The 20,809-nt window shown below is 38.0% G+C and overlaps 1 protein-coding gene across 4 annotated transcripts in view; it reads right to left on the reverse strand.

Moving 5' to 3' along the window:
- LOC143022228 (uncharacterized) overlaps window positions 1-20,809 on the reverse strand; it is an 88,320-nt gene that overhangs the window by 62,227 nt on the left and 5,284 nt on the right. For all 4 annotated transcript variants that reach the window (XM_076180347.1, XM_076180363.1, XM_076180355.1 and 1 more), the window contains exons 2-3: window positions 8,734-8,981; window positions 8,329-8,479 (exon numbers count right to left, since the gene is read on the reverse strand). In XM_076180347.1, the coding sequence (XP_076036462.1) occupies window positions 8,329-8,479; window positions 8,734-8,948 (366 nt within the window). In that variant the 5' untranslated portion in view covers window positions 8,949-8,981. The remainder of the gene's footprint in view (window positions 1-8,328; window positions 8,480-8,733; window positions 8,982-20,809) is intronic.

Below are 20,809 nucleotides of genomic sequence, written 5' to 3' on the forward strand. Positions count from 1 at the left end.
ATAATATCCTACACTGTAGGAGGGTACAAAGTGCCTGAGTTACTTGAAAGATGCAAAATCATCATGAAAATACAATGGAACCTGTTTTCAATGGGTCTTAGGAGGTCCAATGTAAAATTTAGTCAAACTAAGGAAAAAAAAATGTTAACACTCGTTTCTGAAAAATGTAAGTTTTTGATACACAAAGTCTATCTCCTCCCTCAATTTTCAACCGATTTTTGCATATGAGGTCTCTATTAATAGCTAGATAAATGACAAAAATTGAAATAGAGAGTTGTTTTTGCATATGTTAAATAGAAAATTTTTAATAACGTGTCAAAGTCAAAATTCTGCGTTTTTTTCGATAATATTTTCATATTTTTTTCCTCAGCGTTAAACAAAGATATTAATAAAAAAAATTCTATTTTGTTTTTTATATATGTAGAAGATTCTTTTGCTGTAAAATGGAAGACATCGAATAAAAATTGTAAGAGGAGATAGGATTTGAAAGAAGCCCAAAAATATGGTATTTTTTATGTTTTTTATTAAAAAATAAAAAACTACTAGTCAGATCTGAATAAAAGTCAAGCTGTGAAGGTTTCCTCAGACTTAGATATCACACAGAAAAAATCAGCAAGATCCTTCAGAAAAAAAAAAATTGGGGCGGGGGTCCCCTTAACTACACGGTTGGCAAAGTTGTTTCTACCTACTTCCAAATTGAATCTATTTACAGACAGTTTGAGACCATTGTTTCTTGTCTGATTCTCATTCAATGTGAAAATTTTGTCACTTTTGATGTCAATTCCAACTTTTGATGTTGTCAATTCCTCTTTTGATGTTGTCAATTCCACTTTTGATGTTGTCAATTCCACTTTTGTTGTCAATTCCTAATGAGACAATATCCATGAACTTGAAGTGTTGGGGTAAGAATTATTTTTTGGTAATAGTTGATTTGGCAACTAGATATTGTACAGCCACTGTAGTCAGGGACAAACGTTGTGACACCATCATAAAAGCGTTATTCCTCAGATGGATTGTGAATTTTGGTGCACCTGGGAAGATACTTATGGACAATGGATGTAAGTTCAATAACAGTGAGATGCAAACCTTGGGAGAGGCATTTAATGTGAAAATTATGACCACCGCGGCAGAATCTCCTTGGAGCAATGGCATGTGCGAGAGGCTGAATGCAGTGATTGGAGATATAGTGATGAAAATTATGACTGATAAGAAGTGTGATTTGGAAATAGCCTTAGCTTGGGCAGTTTCTGCATGTAACACCCCTTACAAACTATTTGGGTTTTTCACCAAATCAATTGGTTTTTGGGAATAATCCAAGTTTGCCTAACATCTATGCAAACTGACCCCCAGCATTGAAACCAGTGCACTCATCTGATATTGTGAGAGACAATTTGAATGCACTGCACGTGGCTAGACATGAATTCATTAAAGCAGAGTCGAGTGAACGCTTGACAAGGGCTATGCGACATAATGTAAGAGCAAATAATAAAGAGGATCTACAGAATGGGGCTGAAGTTTATTACAAGAGAAATGACAACAATGAGTGGTGTGGCTCGGGCATAATCATTGGAAGAGACGGCAAACAATTCCTGGTTAGGCATAGGGGTACTTATGTTAGAGTACATCAATGCCATTTAACATCTGCACCAGAGCGTGAAAGCAGAGAGGACAACCAAGATATGTATCAAGATCATCAAAAGGTGATAATGACAGGACATTGCCCAATGGATATGCTTTTGAAGAAGAGTCTGAGAACAAGGATGACAACCAAGTAGCAGATGCTTTGGAGGAAAGTGAACAGAGAGAATAACACAAAGAGGAATCCACTTATTGCTTGCTGGCACTCGAATTCAAGGTACAAGGAGTGACACTGGTGAGGTAGTTTCTGGTCGTGTTGTGAGTAGAGCAGGCAAAGCTACTGGCAAATATTGTAATTGCTACAATTTTAGATGGGATTCAGATGGTGACATTACCTGGGCAGACTTGGAAAAGGATTTCACTGATTGGAATGTGGTTGATGAGGATACTGAGTTGCTGATAATGTTTACATCAGAGGAGGTGTCACAGGCCAAGGAAGATGAAATAAAGAGCTGGAGGGATAATAATGTTTATGAGGAGGTTGAAGATACAGGGCAGAAGGCAATGTCTGTACGGTGGGTAGTAATAGAGAAGATTAAGGAGGGTCGGACCAAGGTCAAAGCTCGATTGGTAGCAAGGTGATTTGAAGAAGAAATGGATGATCATCAAAAGGATTCACCCACTTGTTCTAAAGAAGCTGTATGTTTGGCTTTAGCTGTTGCTGCTACTAATAGGTGGACATGTCATTCTTTGGATGTCAAGGTGGCTTACCTTCAAGGGAATCCAATTGAGAGGGATATATATTTGCGCCCACCTCCTGATTTTGACTACAGAAGTCTGTGGAAGTTGAATAAGACTGTTTATGGACTGTTCTCATATAAATGGAAAGGGTGTCTTGAAGGAATAATTTGTGTGTACATGGATGATCTTTTTTGGGCAGGTACCAGCCGCTTTGAAGAACATATGATGGTCAAACTTCATAAAATTTTCCTCATTGGCAATTTTGAATCCAAAGCGTTCAAATACGTAGGATTGAATATCATTTCATGTAATGATGGGAGCATAACATTGGATCAGAACCAGTATGCGGCAACACTAACACCCATTCATATTAGTAGGCAAAGAGCCACAATCAAATCGAGCGAGTTGCCAGAAGGTGAAAGATCAGAGTATCATGCCTTATTAGGACAGCTCAACTGGATAGCAACACACACCCGCCCAGACATTGCTTTTGAGGTATGCAAATTGAGTGGAGTCTGTAACAAGGCCACTGTGGGAAATTTATTGCATCTGAATAAGGTGGTCAGTAGAGTGAAGGAAGGCATGAAACTCCATATACCAAAAATGGAGAGACTTGAGAGTTGTTTTTTGGAGTGCTTTTCAGATGCTTCATTTGCCAACTTGTTGGGTGGTGGTTCCCAAGGAGGTTTTGTAGTGTTCTTATGTGATGACAGTAGGAGGCGCTGTCCTGTGTATTGGCACTCGAGGAAAATCAGACGTGTTGTGAAATCCACACTTTCTGCGGAAACCATGGCATTGTTAGACTGTGCAGAAACAGCAGCCTATCTAGCTAGGATTCTAGATGAAATTTCATGCTGTGACCATTTGAAGGTGAAGTGCCATGTGGATAATAAGAGTTTGGTGGAAGCCCTCCAATCTTATAAAGGAGTGGAAGATAAGAGATTGCATATAGATATAGCAGTATTGTGCGATATGCTGGAACGAAAAGAAGTGGAGGAAGTAAACTGGGTGGAGACGGCAACTCAGCTGGCTGACGGTCTAACGAAGAAAGGTGCATCAACCGAACGGCTGCAGAATGCCGTCGGTCTATACTGAAACGATGCACAATACAAGAGATAGTGGAGCGGAGTGGTAGAGACTTGAGAAAATTAAAAAAAGACGGACAAGAGTGTTGGACGAGTGTGTTGTGACATCACATGACCTTAAAATACAACTGCATGGCGGGAAACCGCCAGTCGGAGTAGAACCACCGGTGAGTAAACAAACACACAGATTGGTTACAAAATAGGACGAGATAATCATACGAGAGGTGAAAAGAAGAGACAAGTAAAGTATAAGATAAAGGAGGTAAAGAGGAGATATATGAAATGGGGTAAGAGTATGACAGAAAATTTTGAAAGTAATAAAAAGATGTTTTGGGAAGAAATTATGAGAGGAAGAGGAGGCAGTAGTTGGTTTGGGAAACAAACACTTCATGAACAAAGTACATTTATCAAAATTGGAATTGCAGAGCATTATCTGTACTCATGTCAGAATCCTTGATATTTGGTATCATCCCACAACTAATTTATACTTTTATTGAATTATATAATTAGGTTAACCTGTTTACTTTATCTATTTTTTCCTGTATGTAGTATTATTTTCATATCTTTTTTGCATCATATATCTGATGCAGGTTGACACTTTATATTGACTTGTTATTCTTATTCAAAGTATAGTACTGTACTGTGTACTTTACATGGATGTACTGTGTCTTGCTACATTGCTCCTGACCCAGGCCAGTGGGCAGGATACAGGGATGACCCGTCATCCATGAGGAGCTAAGATGAGAGGGGGGAAAGATGGTGGAGGGGAATGGAATGGTGGGAGTAGGTATGAGGCCTTGACTTGGCTACCTCCCTTATACTGGGAAAAAAGTTCTTGGTATAAAGATAAAATGCAGTCATCAATATGTTCTCAGTTCTGATTTGTATCTACCATTTTAAACTAGTAAATGATATTCATATATATACTACCTTTTTATACCTGTTATTTGTAATTATAATCTTGAACTAATGAAATATAACATTACCTTTAATCATACATACATACATATACCAAGGCTTTTTCCCCCTTACAAGGGAGGTAGCCAAAAAGGAAAAGCCATAAAATCATTCCCACCCATTCTATCCCTGAATACACTCCACACCCCTCCACCCTCCCTCTCATCTTAGCACCTCCTGGATGACGGGTCATCCCTGCACCTTGTCCACTGCCCTGGGTCAGAAGCAGTGTCGCAAGACAAAGCACATCCACAGCAAGAAGATTGGGAGAAATCCCTTCGGGCTGCGTCAAAATTTGCTCACGCATACTACCTCACCCTCCATCCCCCCGCCCATTCCACCTCATGCATCACATCATCCATATACAACCATTCTCCATTCACCCCTGTCTTCTGTTCTCTTCCGTCCTTCCTCAACAGACATTCCCCTCTTCCCCAAAGCCCCCTTCACCCCATCCATCCACCTCATCCTAGGACGTCCCCTCATGTTCATTCCCTCCACATCTGCCTTCCATACCTCTTTTACTAGTCTTTCTTCACTTAATCTTTCCATGTGTCCAAACCATCCTAATACTCTTTCATCAACCCTATCTCCCAACTCCCTTTCCATCCCTGTTCTCCTCCTCACCTCCTCATTTCTCACTCTATCCAGCCTAGTAACCCCCATCATACTTCTCAGACACCTCATCTCAAACACATTCAAACTCCTTCTCTCTTCCTCTCTTATGTTCCATGTTTCTGCCCCATACAGTGCTGTTGGCACAATCACTCCTTCATATAGTCTGCTCTTAGCATCCATTTCCAAATGTCTATTCCTCATTACACTTTTTAATCCACCAAGGCATTTACTTGCTTCTCTCAATCTACATTCTACCTCCACCTTCACTCCACCTTTTCCTGCCACATTTGCACCTAAGTATCTAAAACTATCCTCTTCACTCCATGGTACATCGCACGTCTGGCAGCATTAGCTGCCCAATGTGCGATGTTGCGTCATAATAATCGCATTATAAAAAATAAAGTCAGTGCTCAACATTCGTTCTCTTTCACCCGTGAATTTTGATAACCATAGAAAATATGATGAAGCCAGTTTAGAGAGAATGGAGGTTACGTAGGTATGACTACAATAAATATAATCAAGATGCCGATGTCGGCATCATCGCGTACCCACTTTCTCCTCATGACGCCTACGTAGGCGTCACCATATGGAAGTGGTTAATGCTCACTTCCAGTCTACTGCCACTGTCACCCCTTGTACATCTCATCACCTTACTTTTACCCACATTTATCTTCAGCTTTCTTCTATCACACACTCTCCCAAACTCTGTCACCTACTTCCTCAATACTTTCTCCGATCCTGCCACAAGCGCAGTGTCGTCCGCAAACAACAGCTGGCTCACCTCCCACTTTTTTCCATTTTCTTTAACCATCTCCAATCCCTGACCCACTACCTTTGCATTTACCTCTTGCACTACCCCATCCATGTACAAGTTGAACAGCCAGGGCGACATAACGCATCCTTGATGAAGTCCCACCTTTACCTTGAACCACTCACTCTCTCCATTTCTACTCCTGACACAAGCACTACTACTCTCATAAAAACTCTTGACAGCTCCTAGAAGCTTTCCTCCTATCCCGTATATCCGCAAAATCTCCCACAGTGCCTTTCTGTCTACCCTGTCATAAGCCTTTTCCAGGTCCATAAAGGCCAAAAAAACATCCTTCCCCTTTCCTATAGCTTTCTCACATATCTGTCTTACCACAAAAATCTGATCTACACAACCTCTACCTGTCCTAAATCCACACTGTTCCTCACCAATTACTCTTTTAATCATAATTACAATAATAAAGGCCAAGATGGAAAAAGTGAACATATGGGGGCGACCAAGGATGAGATGGATGAGATGGATGAATGGGGTAGAAGGGGCATTGGGAAAGATGGGAATGTCTGTTGAGGAAGGAAGGGAGAAGACAAAAGATAGGAGTGAGTGGAGAATGGTTGTGTATGGCTGATGCTGTGATGCATGGAAAGGAGTGGGTGGGGGGTGGGGGGTGAGGAAGTATATGTGAATGATATTTTGACGCAGCCCAAAGGAATTTTCTCCTTGTCTTCTCTTTTTCTGCATGAGGGAGATGGAGGATTGTCAATTAATGAAGTGGCCTTGCTGTGGATGTGCTGTGTCTTGCTACATTGCTTCTCACCCAGGGCAGTAAGATGTAGGGATGACCTATTATCTAGTAAGAGCCAAGAAAAGAGGGAGGGAGGGGTGGTGAATGGGAGTGGAGTATGTGGGGATGAAATGGGTGGAAGTGGATTTATGCCTTTGACTTTGGCTACCAAGAGGCAAAAAGCCATTGGTATATGTATGTACAATATCTATATATATTATTACACCATTATTAGTATTATTTTTAAATAAATACAGTATCACAGTCTTGGATATTGGGGTGATGCATTACAGGAAATATTCACACACAATGGAGATATAATATTATAATTATTTTTTCTTTTGTCAGTTATCTGATTTGCAGCTACCATCTTACTTTGGCAAATTATATTCATATACTGTTTTTCATATCTTTTACAATCATGTCTTCATATGATAAAATATAATACTATTGTTTATAATTACAATAATATCTATACCGGTATGTATTTTTACACCATAATTTGTACCATCTTTACATAAATACAGTAATGTGGTCTTGGACACTGGGATGATACATCATTGGAGCAACCTGAATGAAACCCCAAATACCTAAAACTATCCACTTCCTCCAGCCTCTCTCCCTTAAGACTGACTTCCATCACCTTACATTTACCCACATTTACTTTCAACTTTCTCCAATCACATACCTTCCCAAACTCCGTCACTAACTCCCTTAACCCCCCCTCTAAACCTCCCACAAGTGCAGTGCTGTCAGCAAACAACAACTGGCCCACCTCCCACTTTTCTCAATTTTCTTTAACCATCTCCAGTCCCCTGCACATTATCCTAGCATTTACCTCCCCAGACAACTCCATCCATGTTCACATTAAACAGACTGATGCAGTCCCACTTTTACCTCAAACCACTCACTCTCTCCATTTCCAATTCTAATACAGGTTCTACTACTCCATAAAATCTTGAATGCCCTTAACAGTTTTCCTCAATCCCATATATCTGCAATACCTCCCACAGTTCCTTCCTGTTTACCCTACCATAAGCCTTTTCCAAATCCATGAAGGTCAAAAATACATCCTTACCTTTTGCTAAAGCTCACATATATGCCTTACCACAAAAACCTGATCCATGCAATCCCTGCCTTTCCTAAACCCACACTGTTCTTCACTAGTTACTCCCTCTGTTCCTCTCCTAATCCTCTCAATTAAAACCCTTCCATAAGCCTTCCCAACTGCACTCAACAAAGTGATCCCTCTGAAACTACTACTCACATTGTCCCCTTTTCCCTTGTAAAGTGGAACTATACAGGCACTCTAGTCCTTTGGCACTCTACCCTCCTTTAGACACACATTAAACAATCTTACTAGCCAGTCCATTATTACTGTACCTCCCTTCTTCAGACATTCCATACGACACCCATCCAACCTTGAATTTGAATTTCACCAAGTGGAAAACCTGGTACCCCATAGTGGCTAGCAATGGTCCTCAAGCACTCCCACAGATCTCTCTATTACTGGCTAAAACTGAAGCAGTCACTGGCTGCCAGCTCTCCATGTGTGAAAAAATGTAAGAAATATAGCTTAAGTTGACAGAAAGATTTTGGACCGGTCTGGAGACTGAGTGTCAGCCCCTCAAGGGTGTGTCTCCTGATGGAGATGATGGGGTTATATATTTGTTTAACAAATGGCCAGCTTTGCTGCTTAACTTGCAGAATCACTACATGCTGTCACTAGGTACAGCTATCAAGGCTCATGGAGTGCATACATTTTCCTACTACTGACATTACTTTCAGATTATCCTTACCTCTACATCTGCTAGCCGTGGAGATAGTCCTACAACAAAAACCAAGTTTTTCTGTACCACCCTCACATTTGCTAGATGTTTTCTATTTTCTGTAACTTTCTGTTTCCTTTGTAAATCTTTTTGTCGTTTCTCCTGTTTTATCCGCTGTAGCCTTTAAAATAATGATACATTATGAAAATTTGGTCTTGCACAATGTGCAGGAAAATTATAAACACAGATCATAAAATTATGAAGAGGGGAAAGAAAAATTTATCATGACAATCAATTTAGAAGTCAAAGTTCATATGATCCAGTAAATTCACTTATAATTTTCAGTAGTCTATATTAACTTGCCTAATCATACTATTCAAGTATTAGGAATTACATCATTCCATGTACCCCAAGTATCTTTAATAAAGTACTTACTCTTCATGTGTTAAGGGTTTAAAGTCTGCTGGGTTTTCTGGGTAAGCTTTACGACATGCTGGACATAAGCCATTTCCATCTGTGCGGATTCGATGCCAGCAAAACCGACATATCTGGTAGAGACACGTGCAAGGGAAGAAATTCCGATCATCTATCTCCAACGGCTCCATACAAAGTGGACAATCTACAGCTTCATCACTGTTTAGCACTGACATCTTGGAGGAAGAACCTTTCAGATATTATACCACCTGTAAAAAATATGTATACATGTGTGTATTTGTATTTATATAAATATATGGGTGGGAATGATTTTATGCCTTTTCCTTTTTGGCTACCTCCCTTGTAAGGGGGAAAAAGCCTTGGTATATGTATGTGTATATATATATACATATATGTATATGTATATATATGTGTATGTATATGTATATATATGTATATGTATATATATGTATATATATATATACATACATACACATATAATAAAATGATAAAATAAATCACATGAATAGATAAATAAAAATTTACCAAGACTTTACTAACAATTTTATGTGCTACTATCATCAGTTTCCCTGAAACTGTCCTATACCAATTCTATGACTACCTCTTCCTATATTTTGTGGTTGGAGGAAGAGGGAGAATTCAGTCACAGTATTTCCCATACATGTTGCAAAGGGTAACTAAATGGGACAGAGTGAATCCTACTCTCTGTAGATTAAACCTATGAAAAGTCTAGGCAAAAGAGGATCTGGAAGAGCTCCAACCAGAACCCCAAAAATTGGGTCATTAAATATGTGGCTATGGTACAGATGAGAATAGCAGGGAATATATTGGCAGATTGTGAGATGTGTTAGTGCTAAGTGAAACTTATTTGTTGGGGACAAGTAAGTTTGAGTTTGGGAGTATAATGGGGAGGGTGTTGGAAGTGATGAGAGCATGAGGGAGGGAGGACTCTCTACTGGTAAGTGATAAGATATGAAAGTATGTGGTGGAAGCATCTTTAACCCCTTCCATACGGTGCCGCACACGTAGGCGTCATGGACTTAGATCTCGGTGGCAGCAGCCAATGCCAGCCGTACGACGTGTCGTAATAATACTCGCATCATAAAATATAGTCACCGCTTATATCGATCGTTCTCTCTTCACCCGTGAATTTTGATAACCATAGAAAATGCGAACTACAATAAATATAATCAAGACGCCGATATGGCAGCCTCGCGAATACACTCGCTCCCCATGACGCCTACGTGTGCGGCACCGTATGGAAGGGGTTAAGGATGTGAATAAAGGAAAACTGGGTGATGTGGGTTTTTGTTAGTACATTTGCTCCTGGTAATGAGAAAACTGAAGAGGGAAGGAGGCTTTTTGGATTGAAATGTTTAGTTGTAGGAATATAAATGCAGTGGTATTGGGAGCTTTCAATGCTAGAGTAGATGAGCCAATAGATGGAGTAGTAAAGGATTACAAAGGCGGAGCATGCCGACAGGAGACCTTTTGGTCCATATCTAGGTCGGATGCGAAAAAAAATCATAATAATAAATTAATAAAAAAAAAAATTAAAACTATAATAATGTAAATAACAAATAAAATACACAAATAAATGCATAGGTATAGTTAGATAATAAACAAACTGGTAAATAGTAAATAATAATGAATTGACATATAACTAATATTAAATGAAAATCAAAACAAATAACAAAAAAACAAATAATATAAAATAAATTATAATCATTACAGCATCTTGCTTAGGTATTTATCTAAATGATTTTTAAAGCTTCGAACTGAACTACATTGCACTACCTCTGCAGGAAATTTATTCCATTCATTAACTACACGGTTGGCAAAGTTGTTCCAGTTCCTACCTACTTCCTAATTGAATCTATTTCTGGACAGTTTGAGACCATTGTTTCTTGTCTGATTCTCATTCAATGTGAAAATTTTGTCACTTTTGATGTTGTCAAATCCCTTTAGAATTTTTAAGACCTGTATCAAGTCACCTCTGAGTCTACGCTTTTTTAGGGAAAACAGATTCATATGTTTTAGTCGATTTTTGCATGATTTATTTTTTATATTTGGAATCGGTTTTGTGGCTCGCCATTGTACTTTTTCCAGTCTGTCAATGTCTTTAATGAGATTCGGTGACCATACGGAAACAGCATATTCTAAATGTGGACGAATTTAACGATTTATATAGCTTGTTAACGAGTGATGGACTTTTGAAATCAAAAGATCGCGCAATCAGTCCTAGAATCTTATTTGCTTTCTCAGAGGCTGAAATACACTGCCTGGATGATTTGAGGTCGTTACTGATAATTACGCCGAGATCTTTTTCACTATCCACTTTTGTTAACGAATTTCCAAATAACTTATAAGCGTACTAACTGTTATTTTTACCTATGTGCATTACCTTGCATTTACTTGTGTTAAATTTAATTAGCCTTTTTTCAGACCATTGCTGTAATTTATCTAAATCTTCTTGAATATCTAATTGATTTAAGTGATCATTTGCCATTCTGCACAGTTTTGTATCATCAGCAAATTTGGAAACAGCAGATTTTAGTCCATGGTCTATATCATTTATATATACTATGAAAAGTGGCCCAAGAACAGAACCCTGAGGAACTCCACTTGTGGTACTCCCCAAGGTAGGCGTAGCTCCTCTTGGGGATCGGTGCCACCTGCGTAGAGCCAGTAGAGCCCTAAAAACAATTACAGGCTGCACAAATACAACACCTACAGACCATTTACACCATGAAATAAAAGTCCTCAAAGTCAAGGACCACCTCGACATGAGAGGCACACAAACACTTGCCGCAGCCACCACAAACACATTACACCCGCTACACTACATAGCAGAACACCCACACACACCAAGAAACATTAAAACAACACCAAAAGACCTTTATCACGCACAGATACTCTCTTCTCTTCCTCCACAACCACCAAATACCAGCCTCCGGAAACATATTCATAATCATATCACTCACTGCTCCATTAACACACTGAAAGACAACACACTGCTGCATGCCAGACCCCCTGATATCCACCCTTCTGAATCCTCTCTCCCACGAAAGGACAGAGTCCACTTGGCCAGACTGCGGTGCGGTCACCACCCAGCACTTCTAAGCTACCAGAAGAGGCTGGATGATCGCGTTGTGAACAGCTGCCCAGGATGTAACACTTCACCCCATACCATACAACACATAATGGAAGACTGCATTATACACAATCATGCACGCAAACAACACAACATACACTCTATAAAGGATTTGTGGGAAAACCCAGTTTCGGCTATGGCATTCCTTGGGGAGACGGGACTGCTCGGACAGACAGTCTAGGGAACGACAACAACAACAACTCCACTTGTAACATTTTTCTATCTAGAAGTTTTTCCATTTAAAACAACTCTCTGTTTTCGATCATTCAACCCATTACTAGTCCAACTTAATAGGCTACCACTTATTTCGTGCGAAGCTAATTTAGTAAGTAGTCTTTCGTGTGGGACGGTATCAAAAGCTTTTGCAAAGTCTAGATATATTAAATCTATATTGTTTCTTTTGTCATAATTCGAGATAACTGTGTTGTAGAATTCGAGTAAGTTAGTCACGCAAGAACGTTTCCGTCTGAAACCATGCTGGCTATCATTTATCAAACGGTTACTTTCTAAATGATGTTCGATAGCATCTCTGATAGTTTCCATTATTATGGAGGTTTGGGGTGCTAGGCAATAATCAGTGTAGAGATGATGTTTGAGATATGTTTAGAGAGGAAGTTGATGATAGCAAACACAGTGTTTAACCACTTCAGTACAATGACGCCTACATAGGCGTCATGAAGTGCAAGTGGGTACATGAGGATGCCAGCATCAGCATAAGAACAAAAGAACATAAGAATGAAGGAGACTGCAAGAGACCATAAGGCCTACACAAGGCAGCTCCATATCCATCACCTGTCATCCTCATCCATAAAGTTGTCTAACCATTTCTTAAAACAACTGATAGTTTCAGTGCTCACTACATGGTTATTAAGTCTATTCCATTCAATGACCACCCTATTAGTAAACCAATTCTTGCCTATTTCCTTCTTAAATCTAAATTTGTCCAGTTTAGATCCATTACTGCGAGTCCTACCCTGTTTTAATATGATGACCTTGTTTGCATCATCCTTGTTAAAGCCTTTGATCCACTTGAACATCTCTATTAGATCACCCCACATTGCGTCTTTCCAGAGAGTGTAAGTTAAGGTGCCTACGCCTCTCCTCGTAAGGCAAATTTCTGAGTTCATGTATCATTTTGGTCATTCTTCTCTGTACTTATTCTAGTGAATTTATGCCCATTCTATAGGACGAAGACCAAAACTGTACCACATAGTCAAGGATGGGTCTATCACTAGAATTTGATAATTACCTCTGCACTTCTATTTGTTACTGTCCTAGCAATGAAATCTAATGCTCTTGTTAGCTTTATTCCTGATTCAGTGGCGTAGCAACTGTTTTTGCCGCCCGGGTTGGGTGTAAGATTTACCCCAACCCCATAGGGGACGAGTTAAAATTATTCTTTGATATACAGCAGGAATACTTAACTTAAAATATTTATCTTCATTGGATATAAAACTGGGGCATGTCTAAAGCAAAAGTTTTCCTAACCTAGGAATTTTGCTATGCCACTGTCCTGATTAGATATATCTAAAACTATCCACTTCCTCCAGTCGCTCTCCCTTAATGCTCACTTCCAGTCTACTGTCACTTTCACCCCTTGTACATCTCATCACCTTACTTTTACCCATATTTATCTTTAGCTCTCTTCTATCACATACTCTCCCAAACTCTGCCACTGACTTCCTCAATCCCTCCTCCGATCCTGCCACAAGCGCAGTGTCGTCTGCAAACAACAGCTGGCTCACCTCCCACTGTTCTCCATTTTCTTTAACCATCTCCAATCCCTGACCCACTACCCTTGTATTTACCTCTCGCACTACCCCATCCATGTATAAGTTGAACAACCAGGGCGACATAACGTATCCTTGACGAAGTCCCACCTTTACCTCGAACCACTCACTCTCTCCATTTCTAATCCTCACACAAGCTCTACTACTCATAAAAACTCTTGACAGCTCCCAGAAGCTTTCCTCCTATCCCGAATATCTGCATAACCTCCCACAGTGCCTTTCTGTCTACCCTATCATAAGCCTTTTCCAGATCCATAAAAGCCCAAAAAACATCCTTCCCCTTTCCTATAGCTTTCTCACATATCTGTCTTACCACAAAGATCTGATCTACAGAACAGGGAAATATATACATATAAATATACATATATATATATATATATATATATATATTATATATATATATATATATATATATATATATATTATATATATATACACACACATATATATGTATATATGCTAAACACCACAGGGAAAGGAGAAAACCTGGAATCTGAGCATTTCTGTGATATTTTCAGGTCTTGTAATCCTTGAAGATATGAAAATATTACAAAAGTGCTCGGATTCTAGGTTTTTTCCTTTCCTTGTGGTGTTTAGCATAATTTGTGTATTCACGTGCATTTTATGGAACTTCTGTGTGTTTACCTAGTTGTATTTTGTGGGAGAAGAGCTATGCTTATAGGGACCCAAAGTTGTATCTTTCCGCATCTAGTTCTTTCTTAAAATCATGTATAGTTTTAGCACTCACTGTTTTTTCTTTCAACTTATTCCATGTATCTAGCACTCTATTTGCGAAGCTATTCTTTTTCAGATCTCTTCTGTAACTGTCCTTCTTAAGTTTCTTCTTGTATCCCCTTGTACAGGTAAACGTCGACTTACGATGGCCGCGACTTACGATTGTTCGACTTTACGATGACGACGACGACGACGATATGATAATTTAACCCCTTCCATACGGTGCCGCACACATAGGCGTCATGAGGAGCAAGTGGATTCGCGACGCTGCTATATCGGCGTCTTGATTATATTTATTGTAGTCGCCCCTGTGTTTTTACATTCTCTCAAATGATTCATTCTCTGTGGTTTTCAAAATTCGCGGGTGAAAGAGAGAACGATCGATATAAGCGGTGACTATATTTTATGATGCGAGTATTATTACGTCACGTCGTACGGCTGGCATTGGCTGCTGCCCGCGAGATTTAAGTTCCGTACTGAAAATACATATTATAGTGTTTGAATATGGTAAAAAGGATAAAAATAATTAAATAAACTACTGTACATGTTTAATAGGCTATATTCAGTATCTCTGGTGGTTAATATACAGCTAGGCTAGGTACAGTGACCACGGAACAGAGTGGGGGTCGACTTACGATGAGATCGTCTTACGATGGCTCTATCGAAACCTAATGCCATCGTAAGTCGACGTTTACCTGTATTTCTATTGTGTGTATTTACTTAATTGTATTTTACGGGAAGGGGAGCTATGCTCATTGTGTCCTGTCTTCATATCTCATTTTATCTAAACTATTTTTAAATTCATGCATTGTTTTTGCACACACCACTTTCTCATCTAACTTGTTCCAAATGTCTATTACTCTGTGAGGAAAGCTGTTCTTTTTCAGATCTCTTCTATAGCTGTCTTTCTTGATTTTCTTTCTGTATCCTCTTGTATTTCTATCATCCCATTTTATTAGATCCTCTTTATCAATAGTTTCTATGCCTTTCATGATTATGTAAATACACTCATGCCTCGATTTAACGGACTAAAAGGGGGGAACACCGGTCCGATATACCCGATTGTCCGAAGTTTCCGATACTACTGTATTTCAACGATTACGTTACGAAAAAAATGAGGAATACAGTACGGTACTTTTACTTAAGCACACTATCCAATCTGTTAGTGTAAATACCTGTGATCTGGCCCAGAATTTTCACCCCAAGAGTACCAAGTCCAAAATTTTCATCAACCGAATACTTCAGCGAATATTGAGTAAGTTGTTCCTTTTGTTTACGAATATCAGACACAGTTTGTTTCTTTACTCCATATTCATCACACACCTGCTTCACTGACACTCCCCTTTCCAACTTTTTAATCAACTCAAGCTTCTGTGATACTGTTAAATTGACTCTTTTCCTCTTTTCTACAGGATGTACAGGTACCATTGTTAAAAAAAACTGTTGAATTATTTCACAAACACACAAAACAGGGCCAAAAAGGTCGAAAAACATGGACCAAACAGCTCCACGTATTGCGGCACAGTTGTAAACAAAGCGACCATAGGTCATCTGGCGGTCAACTGCGGAAACATCGAACCGCTTCCGGTCGCCCCGGACGATCCGGAAGCTAAAGATTTTGTCCGTTGCATCCGAAATCCGTTAAGTGAGGTCCGTTAAATCGAGGTATGAGTGTAGTTATCAAATCTCCTCTCTTATTTGCTCTAGTGTCTGTAGCTCAAGTTTTGCTAGTCTCTCTTCATATGATAGCTTTGAGAGTGTTGGTGCCAATTTTGTAATTGCTCTTTGAATTCTTTCAAGTTTTTTTATACATTTTTTTTTAACTTGATGACCACATCGTTGTTGCATATTCCAATCTTGGTCTTATCAAAGTGATTAGTATTTTCTTCACCATTTCTTCATCCAGGTATGTAAATGCCACTTTAATTGTTCTTATCAAATTATAAGTTTCTCCAAAAATCTTATTCATATGTTTCTCAGGTGACATATTATTCATAACAATGACTCCCAGGTCCTTCTCATTTTCTACTTTTTTTTTTATTCCTTCTTCTCCCAATTTATATGATCCTATTATTCTTTTTTTGCTTTTTCCAAATTCCATTATACTACACTTTTTAGTATTGAACTCCATCTCCCACTTCCTACTCCACAGACTTTATTGAGATCACTCTGTAGTGATTCACAATCTTCTTTCGTGTTTACTTTTTTTAATAGTTTTGCATCATCTGCAAAGAAGCTCATATAACTTTCAATTTCTTCATCCATATCATAAATATATACAGCAAACATTATTGGGGCCAGAACTGTTCCTTGTAGAAGACCACTTATTACTTCATCCCAATTTGAGTGTTTGTCTCTTATCACTACTCTTTTTCTTTCTTGCAAAAAGTCTTCCATCCATTTAAGCAGTTTGCCCTGTATTCCTCCAGTAGTTTCTAATTTCTTAAGCAACTTCTTATGTGGTACTTTGTCAAAAGCTTTTTTTTAGGTCTAGAAATGCACAATTAGCCCATCCATCTCTTTCTTGTATTATATCTATTAGCCTTGAATAGAAACATATTAAATTGGTGATGCATGATCGTCCTTGTCTGAATCCAAATTGCCTTGGATTTAGCACATTGTTTTTTTCTAAATATTTTACCCATCTACTTTTGACAATTCTTTCACAAATTTTTGCTATTGTACTTGTTAGAGAGATTGGTCTATAGTTGGTAGGGTCTTCTTTATTTCCCCCTTTATATATAGGTACTATATTTGCTCTTCTCCAATCCTTTGGAACTTTCCCTTCTTTCAATGAACTGTTTATTATGCTATGTATTTTGTCTGTCAGTTCATTCCTGCATTCTTTCAAAATCCAGTTTGCTATTTCATCTGGTCCATGCGATTTTCTGACATCAAGATTACTCAAGTGTTTCATTATTTCATTCCTTGTTACTTCTATTTCTTTCATAGGGGGGACTTTCTCTTCCCATTCAATATTTCCAGGTTGTATGTTCTCCCTTGTAAACACTGATTTAAAATGCTTGTTCATAATTTCTGCCATTTCTATTTCCTCTGTATTCAACTCCTCCTTGTCGTAATTTCTCTAATTCTTGTTTGTTTTTCAGTTTGTTGTTTACAAATCTGTAAAATAGTTTTGGTTGATCTTTACATTTTTCTGACATCTTTTTCATATTTTCTCTTTTCCTCTCTGCACGCTTGTACATATTCATTTCTATAATAAGTATATATTTTCCATTTTTCAGGTCTTTTGTCTTTATTCAATTTGGTCCAGGCTTTATCTCTTTTGTCTTTTAACTCCCTACAACTTTTGTTGTACCAGCACTTTACATATTCTTGTTCTTGTTTTTGTCTTGGGACATACTTTTCCACTCCTTTTTTTATAAATTTTTGTCATAATATTCCATTTCTCTTCCACTGTTATTTCTTCTTTGCATATTCCTTCCCAGTTTTCTTTTTGAGAGAATTCTCTTATTTTATCAAAATTTGTTTTTTCATACATCATTCTTCCTTTTCTATATTGTTCATTTCTTTTCATGTATTTCTCCTCATTTAGTTCCAGTTCAATCAATATGTGGTCACTTTTACTTATTAGTGTCTTATATTCAATCTTTTCCACTATTCTAGGTTCAGATGTGATTATTAGGTCTAGTCTCGATGGTTCTTCATTTCTATACCAAGTGTTCTCTTGTATACATTGTGTCATTGTATGGTCAATAATCATCTCGAGTAGAACATTTCCCCATGAGCCGTCTCCACCCTTTACTGTCATCTCTTCCCAGCAGACTTCTTTGCAATTAAATCACCCATTATAACTATTCTTCCTCCATCTTCCATTATCTTATCTAATGTTATCCTTGTGTCTTCTAACATACTTTTATGTTCACTCTCTTCCCACAAGGCTGTTTTTGGAGGCACATAATTTATCACAAACTTTCTGCTCTTCTTATCTCTGTCTTCCACTTCGATCATAATCATCTCTACTGCATTCTTTCCATATGTGACACACCTCACATTTATATCCTTCTTAGTCAAGAACACAACTCCACCCCCTTGTTTTGTCTCTCTGTTTCTAATTCAATAATTATATGTATCATGTCCTACACTGTTGGGTGGTAGTGGACCTTTTAATTTCGTTTCTACAATTCCCATTATGTCTGGTTCTTTTTCCTTCAGGTAATCATTAAGTTCATTCAATCCTGTTATTAATTCATCTATATTTGTGTAAGACACTTAGTTTTCTGCCACTTCCATTGTATTCTGTTTCCCTTTTGTTTTTCTCTAGTATGTCGTATTTCCTTACTTTCATATTCACTACTCTCCAATAGAATTTCTCTTTTTCTGACTCTGTTCTGTTCTCGTTTTTTTTCCTTAGCTTCATGTCTTTTCATTTTTTCCTCCTCTCTTCCCTCTTTATTCATTTCTCTTTTTATCCATAGCTTTTTGTATTGTTCACTTGCTGCTAGTTTACCTGTTTTTGCAAAGATATTCTCTGCCGTCGTTTGTGACCTGAATTTAATCTTAATTGGTCTGGTCTTATCTGTACTATACTTTCCAACTGTAAACATATCTTCAATTTGTTTCATTATTTCAGGTTCATCTTCCTGAACTAATTCTAGTAAACTGATTACTTTCTCTATTTCCTCACTGATTCTTGTGGTTCTATTTCTCTTCCATTCCTAATATAATTATACATTTCTTTTTATCTGCTAAGTCTCTTACTATATTCTCCTTCTGTCTCATCACTTTAATAACCGAGTCTTCAGTTTGTTCTTTCATTTGCTGTTTTATGTCAGTAAATGCAACTTTACTATTTTCTTGGATTTTTTTTCCAATGCTGTGCTTCTTTTGCTATAACCTCTTTATTGTCTTTATTATTCCTCTTTAATTCCTCATTCTCTTCTTTTACTTCTTTTAACTGTCTTTTTAATTCTTCTATTTCTTTAGTTAAGTTTTTGTTCACCTTCTCTAGTTCTTCCAATTTTTCAACTCTCTTGTTACCGAACCTACTTTCCCAATGTTTGGTCATTTTTTCAAGTTTTTCCTCTAGTCTTGCTTATTGGGGGAGGTTGGCATCCCCCCCCCTCATTAAATCCCTGGAAATTATTATCTTCACCTTCCACTGTGCTGCTCTTATCTAAATTTCTAATCTTTACATTTTTGTTAGTCCAATTGTCTCCAAAATCATCCTCGGTCCTTGTCTTGTTTACAAGACGCCTGGCCTCCTGGACCAAGTCCTCCCCTTCCATTTCCCTCAGTAATCCCTCCCCTTCTCCTCTTTTATCACCTTCCCACTACACCACGAGCTTTTCCCTTCCCTATAAATACAATAAAGTACTTCCTTGACATTGAGATCCATGTAGATTTTTCTTTTTCTTTGGAACTCCAATTCTCGCCATCCATCCGACGAAAGTGTGTGTGTATTTACCTAGTTGTATTTTACGGGAAGGGGAGCTATGCTCATGGTGTCCTGTCTTCATATCTCATTTTATCTAAACTATTTTTAAATTCATGTATTGTTTTTGCACACACTACTTTCTCATCTAACTTGTTCCAACTGTCTATTACTCCGTGAGGAAAGCTGTTCTTTTTCAGATCTCTTCTATAGCTGTCTTTCTTGATTTTCTTTCTGTGTCCTTTTGTATTTCATTCAGCTCATTCAATCCTGTTATTAATTCATCTATATTTGTGTAAGACACTTAGTTTTCTGCCACTTCCATTGTATTCTCTGTTTCCCTTTTGTTTTTCTTTAGTATGTCATATTTCCTTACTTTCATATTCACTACTCTCCGATAGAATTTCTCTTTTTCTGACTGTTCTGTTCTCGGTTTTTTTCCTTAACTTCATGTCTTTTCATTTTTTCCTCCTCTCTTTCCTCTTTATCCATTTCTTTTTCTATCCATACCTTTTTATATTGTTCACTTGCTGCTAGTTTCCCTGTTTTGGATAAGATATTCTCTGCCGTCGTTTGTGACCTGAATTTAATCTTAATTGGTCTGGTCTTATCTGTACTATACTTTCCAAGTTTAAACATCTCTTCAATTTGTTTCATGATTTCAGGTTCATCTTCTTGAACTAATTCTAGTAAACTGCTTACTATTTCTTTTTCCTCATTGATTCTTGTGGTTCTATTTAGGTTATATTTCTCTTCCATTCCTAATATAATTATACATTTCTTTTTATCTGCTAAGTCTCTTACTATATTCTCCTTCTGTCTCATCACTTTAATAACTTAGTCTTCAGTTTGTTCTTTCATTTGCTGTTTAATTATATCAGTAAATGCAACTTTACTGTTTTCTTGGATTTTTTTCCAACCCTGTGCTTCTTTTGGTATGGCCTCTTTGTTGTTGTTATTATTCCTCTTTAATTCTTCATTCTCCTCTTTTACTTCATTAGT

Source organism: Oratosquilla oratoria, chromosome 3, assembly GCF_046742065.1.
Source record: "Oratosquilla oratoria isolate Oo_2021 chromosome 3, ASM4674206v1, whole genome shotgun sequence".
NCBI lineage: Eukaryota > Metazoa > Arthropoda > Malacostraca > Stomatopoda > Squillidae > Oratosquilla > Oratosquilla oratoria.